General features: G+C 38.0%; 1 protein-coding gene across 1 annotated transcript; it reads right to left on the bottom strand.

Moving 5' to 3' along the window:
* Positions 1-285: 285 nt before the first annotated feature.
* Positions 286-2,017, bottom strand: LOC113745359 (zinc finger protein 862-like). Its single transcript, XM_027276891.1, has 2 exons — positions 1,270-2,017; positions 286-1,160 (listed from the first exon to the last, which is right to left on the bottom strand). Exons 1-2 carry the CDS (start codon positions 1,380-1,382, stop codon positions 518-520), a joined length of 756 nt encoding a protein of 251 aa, XP_027132692.1. The 5' UTR covers positions 1,383-2,017; the 3' UTR covers positions 286-517.
* Positions 2,018-6,570: the final 4,553 nt, after the last annotated feature.

Genomic DNA, 6,570 nt, shown 5'->3' with positions numbered 1-6,570 from the left:
AACTGCACTCTCAAAATGTTGTCTTTAAACTTTGCCTCGCTTGCTGCACGTGTGCACAATGGACTGCATGCAACGTCTTTCTTTACAGGACAGGAACTTTCATGTGAGGTGATAGCTTTGCAGTAATTGCTGTGTGTTTTCTCAGCTCTTTCACAGAGACAGTGAGAAGGAAAGATTGTTTCATGTTAATCTGTTGAATATTACTCTGAAACAACTTAACTCTGAAACTTATACCCAAATCACCTTTGAAGAGTAAATCTGCCCTGCAGCTGCTTTAAAATCTGTTACTTTTACTGAACTGCATTGTGTTGGAAAAGAGTACACGTGTCTATAAGGATCTTGAGTCAATCAATTGGTCTTTAAAGGTTTTATTATACTGGCCCCTTGGGTATTTTCACTGGCCCGGACGACAAAAATGAAAATAAATCTTTTTTTTTTTTTACCCAAATTTTGATTTATTAAATTCATTTCATTTACATTTTTACAATTTACACATTTCAGATAATAATTTCTCTTTCTAATAATAACTAACTAAAAAAGAACGCATCTGCCGTAGAACACAATCACATAGAACAGTGAGTGGGAAAAAAGGTGTGTGTGTGTTCACTCCAAGCCCCTTCAGCCACCTGTCCACCACAGACATGGAGTTGAAGTCCTCAAGGTCTAGACCCTCCAGACTAATGAAGAGCAGCTGTGTCAGTGTATTTACACTGAGGTTGCTCCTCCAATCGGTTTTGATCCGTTTCATGGCACTGAAGCCCCTCTCAACAGATGCTGTGGACAGTGGCATGACCAGGATAAGCTCCACGATGAGAAGGAGGTTGCAAAAGGTTTTTCTTCTATCATCAGCCACAAAAAAGTCCTGCCAGGCATTCTGTTGAAGGCTCTGAGGTAGGGACTTGATGATGACCTTAGCACTAGGCCATTCTATGCACTTTGCCTTTACCCGATCACAGCCCATGTGGTCGAGCACATCGGCAAAGTGCTCAGTGACTGTGTTGACATGGTCACTTCCATAGCTGGCCAGCTCCTGCTGGTCAGCAGGCCACTCCCGAGGATCCACAAGCCTTGATGCAGCTAACAACACTCGATGGGATTCAACACCCTGAAAACGGTGTTGCAGGCTGGCAACCACAGAGGACAGGAGCTCCTTCTTCACTCTGGGGAAATAAAATGGGAAAATATAATGAATCTCCATGAGATATGCTGAAAATGAAATTTGAATTGTCTACTTTAAGAAGATTTCCCTCATCATGTTTACAAATCTACCTGCTGAACACCTCTCTTCTTTCACCGAACCCTACCAGCTGCACATTGTGAAAACTTCCCTCTCCAGTTTGTGCTAGAAAGCCCTCAACATGCTCTCCTGACTCTGTCTCCATGGCTATCAGCTTCAGCACTGCAGTTTCAAAGGCATGCAGTGACTCTGGCAAGGTTAGCCCATCCTCCTGCAGCTTGAGACTCAGACTACAACAATTGAATTATTATTATTATTATTGTTTGTGTATGTGTGCTAATGTATATTTTATGTTGCTCCTTTCTACAAATGCTTTGCAAAAAAGTTCAATAAAAATATGTTTGAAAAAAAAAAGAACCTGGTTGTGGTCCTGCACTGTACTGACAGATCTTTCTACATTAAAAAGAAAAGAAAGTGAAATATTTTGACAGATTATTATATTAATACTATATAAACTCTCACTGGCTCTAACGTGTGAACTCAGCTCGGCACTATAGCTTGCATTTGAATAAAGACACTGAACCAGGTACTGTACAGTTTTGCACCTTGATATTTCTTTCCTGCTATACCTCAGAGTCTTTTATAGTCTTAGACTTTGTAATTAGCATGTAATTAGTATGCTTTTTCCACCACGGAGATAATGTTATTTACCTTGCACTCATCCAGGAACGCATCAACCAGGTATTGTAAAAGTTTAAAAGTTATGTGTAGACATGTATGCAGAGATGTATAGTAACGAAGTGGAACCACTTAAGTACTGTACTTAAGTACTAAAATGCAGTATCTGTACTTTTTTGGAGTATTATTTTTTTCCCCAACTTCCGCTTTTACTGCACTACATATTTTTGATGAATTTAATACTTTTACTCCGATACATTTTTCATGTGCTGAATCGTTACTCGTTACTATTGCAGCGTCCAGCCGGACAAGGCGTTCAACATACCTGCATTTATTGCTGAACGGTTTGTTTACAGGACTTGGTTACTGTCGGCCGTAACCACGCCAAAAAAACCCCCAACAGAACAGACCCGGTCTCACACATCAACCTCGCTCGTGCGCCTTACTTCATACACCTGACTCACCCAGGCGCGCGCTCTCTCACCTGCTCTCGCATTCATTCAGACACATTCACAGACCATGGGAAATCATAGAACTCTACCATGAACATTGTAACACTGTAACATTAGAAGTTGTGCCTTAATAAATATTTAAAATATAAACAACAGTACTTGTACTTTTACTTGTACTTTTACTTTCAGTACTTGAGTAGCGATTTTTTACATACTTCTACTTGCAATACTTAAGTACAAAACATTTTGAATACTTTAGTACTTTTACTTAAGTATGGTGTTTAAAGAACACTTCAACTTCTACTCAAGTCAGTTTTTTGATATAGCACTTGTACTTCTACTCCACTCCTTTACTCCAGTACTTTATACATCTCTGCATGTATGCATGCAAATTTGAAATCAAAATGGGTTTTTATTCCTGCTACTGTGTTTTAGTAACTTTTGTAGAATTTAATGGCCAGTGTAGGGTTAGTGTAACCCAGTAGAAAACAGTTACTATTGTTGTTCCCCTTAAAATATATTTTTTTATTAATTAACCCTCTTTAGCTCATTATTCTGTCAATAATATTAATTTAGCACACTCTCAATTCTCATTTGTTGTATTATTTACGTGGTCTGTGAGAGAAAGTAGTCCCACCCTCTTCTCGCGAGAGTGCAGAGCAGCAGTACGGGCAGAGGGAAATCACGGTAGAGAAAGTCAATAAGAAGTCACGAAAACAGCGGTTGCTAACCCACATATCAACCCAGAATAACCCGTGAAAGTGTACCTACCTGCAGCAGAGAGGTGGTCGAGGACCCGTGGTTTATTATTTTCGGCAGAGACTTGGTGAGTCGCTCGAGCTAACTAGCGCTAGCGCATGCTAACCGTAGTAGCTACATCGTGGTTCAGCACGTGTGATGGCGGAAACTTGTTGACACATGAACGTGACCTGCCGCTACTGTTAACTGAGTGTTTTAAGAGTTAAAACCGCATAGTTTGCTCTGATAATCTGATGAAAACAAATGAGGTGTGCTGTTTATTTTCCCGTGTGTGTGTTTATTTTGAGATGCACTGTTAGGGTGTGTGTCTTGTTAAATGCTGCTCAGTGTGTTTATATATCACAGAGGCAGAAACTCTGACGCCTGAATTGATATTCTGATGTTTGTTAAAGGTGCATTTTGCTAAATTTCAGTTTATAATCCAATATTGTAAATTCAATGTGTGAAATGGTCAGAGGATTAAAATGAACCATATTTTACGTGGGAAAATTAGCTAAAATGATCATGACTCATGGTTAAATGGCTAAAATAATTCATGTTGACTAAAAATGTGAAAATACTCACATTAAGGTAAAAAAAAAACTGTACAGTTAAAAAGATAATTCATTTAATCACTATTGTGTTCCAGTAGTGTGTTTTATGTATTGAATATAGCCATAAGAGAAGTTGATGATTCTGTGTAGTGATAGCCCTGTCTTTATACAGGCTAGGTTTTTTGAGACCCCGCAGAAACCTTTAGAGGTGGATCTGGATTCTCCTGGTTGAGGGAGATGGCGAGCCAGTGAAATTCTCCTTGCCCAAAGGAGTAGGGAACCAGCACCTGAGAAGGGAGAGGACATCCAACCCCTTCTTCACCTTAACTGATAGTGTCTGTGGTAGGACCACCACACACATCTGACGTGTGACCCCTGACTTTTTTGAACTTTCCCCTGACTTGACATACACACACAGCGCGCTGACTAACAACGGCAAGACATTCAAGAACCTTAAAGACATTAAAGGAATATTCCAGGAACAATTTATGGAACATTATTGTTCCAATGGGACACTTTTATTTGGTTTTGTATTAAAAAAGAGACTGTGAACCACTGAGTGATCAGATGCCATTGCACTGAATTTTATTTTATTTTATTTTCCATATGGTAAATACAGTTAACTGCTTTCAACATACCTTGTGGCTCCATTTAGTTATTGTATCTGTAAAATCCTCTTTAAACCCTCCTCCACGAACCTAGTCTCTGGTCCAAACTCTGTAGCAACTAGCGGGTTACATTAGCAATATATTTTTGCTTTAATCTTTATTTCGTTTCAAAAAGTATGAGTTTTAATTGTATTTTATTCTTCTATAGACCAACATCACAACATTTCTGGAGGGCACCTTGCCGGTGCTCATTAAATTGAGAGAGGACACTTTTCAGTGCCCGTTGTGCCATAAGGCAGGACCATACCATGCCCTAATCCCTCATTTACAGGGCCACCAGAGGTCAGTTGTGAAATACAGAGGTAAGTCCAACCACGGGTATTGATAAGATTTTGTTAATACCAATAAACAAGCTTTCAGAAGTTGGCATTAAACAAATCAAACATGGACAATTCAAATGGATTCAAGAATACAGCTGTCATTTTTGCAATAAATGTATTTGTCTGTCACTCAGAAACATTTCTGACATGTACTTAAACGTCACCATTTACAAAAATCTCTAGCCAGTACAGTTATTTGAAGTGATATCTGAAGCACACCTGATATAACTAATGAAGCTATTGATAAATTGCATCAAGTGTCAACACCAGTTTTGCAAATGTATACTCTTATGAGGGATTTCATTGCAGGGATTGAATGATTTTGAGACAGCAATAGTCATAAAAAGTGGGATTTTGTGTCACATCTTGAAAAACCACAATTATTGTGTGTTGTCTTGAGCTTTTCCAATGTTTTTTGGTTGATTTGTTTAGTGTAAAAAGCAGAAAGTTTGTACATTTCATCAACAATTTCTTCTTCTTCTTCTTCTTCTTGACACGTCAAAACCCATCAATGATTATTCTGGCGAGGTCTGAAAAATCTTCGTAACAACGAGCAAGCTAGTGATTATGTACATTCACTGAGTGAATATTATGAAAATAAAGTATATATTTCTCGCTAGAAATGTAATCAAAACGCATTTTATGCAGAAACTAACTCAAAACATTGATTTTTTTTTTTTTTTTTTTTCACTAAAAATGAGAGAAATGTCCGCCATGTTTATTTGTTCTCACAGCCGGAATCTTGAAGGTCATGTCACTTGGATGCAAAACCATAGGAAAAGAATAAGCAGAAAAAATGTAACAGTCACACAATTCAAGCCATTATTGTAACCCCTCTACGTTTTTGCACTTTGGACCAACGTAGCCAGGGTACGTTTTTATATGAGACTGGGTTGCTATGTCAGAAGCGGTCATTAAAAAAATTGAATACACACTCTGAAAATACAATTTTAAAAATACAATTTTATTACAAAAAATGTAGAATTGTACATTTTAAACTTTTTGATTATATTTTAAATATATTTTAATCTATAATATTTTTAAATATATAAAGTCTTGAAGTCTGAAAATGAACATCTTTTTTTTTGCACACACACATGTTAATATATAAAACGCATAAATATTTAAATTCTTAAAAAGTTTTCCTCTTCCTTCTCAGAACATGAAGACGAAGAACAAGGCTCGGGGTTGCGGCTGCTGGGGCTGGGGCTGATCTTCCTCCTCTTCTGAGGATGAAGATGGCTCGGGATGGGGCTGCTGCTGTCGGGGCTGGGGCTTGGGCTCATCTTCCTCCTCGGATGATGAAGAGCAGAGGTGTCAATGAAGTACAAATACTTGTTACCTTAAGTACAATTTTTGGGTATCTATACTTCACTGGAGTAATTAGTTTTCAGCCGACTTTTTACTTCTACTCCTTACATTTTTAAAACAATAAAATAATGAGCCCACATTAATTTAACTGCATAGCAAAGCCTATTTAATAATAACAACAATAATAATAATACAGTTAACTGTTTATGGATATCTGTGCATGCTCAGAGCCGGCCCATTGTATAGGTAAGCTAATAAATCGTCCATCCGGGGGGCCACAAACGGGGGAAGACAAAACAAATGTAACTTTCCTTTCACTATTCTTACACTAAAAGTAGTTGGTGCTATTATTTGTTAATATGAAAATAATAAGCCCACATTAATTTAGCTGTATTAATAATACATTTATACATTGATAATACTTTCCTTCTTAAATGGTTCTGTGTTCCGAAGATATTTGCATATAAGAGGGAGAGAGAGATCAACACTCATTCCCGGATGACCTTCGAAGAGGAAGGACTGCCCTGTAGCTGGTTCAACAAATCGATTCTTCAATCTACTTTTTCTGAACGGCATCATCTTGGAGAAGGAGCACACGTGTTTTTCCTGCATCGGTCTTCTAGGCAAGTAAATTTACAGATTACATTTTAAATAGGTTGAGGTGCAGCTGCA

This window comes from Larimichthys crocea, unplaced genomic scaffold, assembly GCF_000972845.2.
Source record: "Larimichthys crocea isolate SSNF unplaced genomic scaffold, L_crocea_2.0 scaffold67921, whole genome shotgun sequence".
In the NCBI taxonomy this organism is placed as follows: Eukaryota; Metazoa; Chordata; class Actinopteri; family Sciaenidae; genus Larimichthys; species Larimichthys crocea.
Note: the sequence above shows the minus strand (reverse complement) of the source record. Positions and strands in the feature narration are given on the sequence as shown.

Coding starts and splice junctions, on each gene's coding strand:
- LOC113745359 (XM_027276891.1), bottom strand. CDS start 1,382: ATGGAGACAGAGTCAGGAGAGCATGTTGAGGGCTTTCTAGCACAAACT. Junction 1,161..1,269: donor AGAAGAGAGGTGTTCAGCAG/GTAGATTTGTAA, acceptor TTATTTCCCCAG/AGTGAAGAAGGAGCTCCTGT.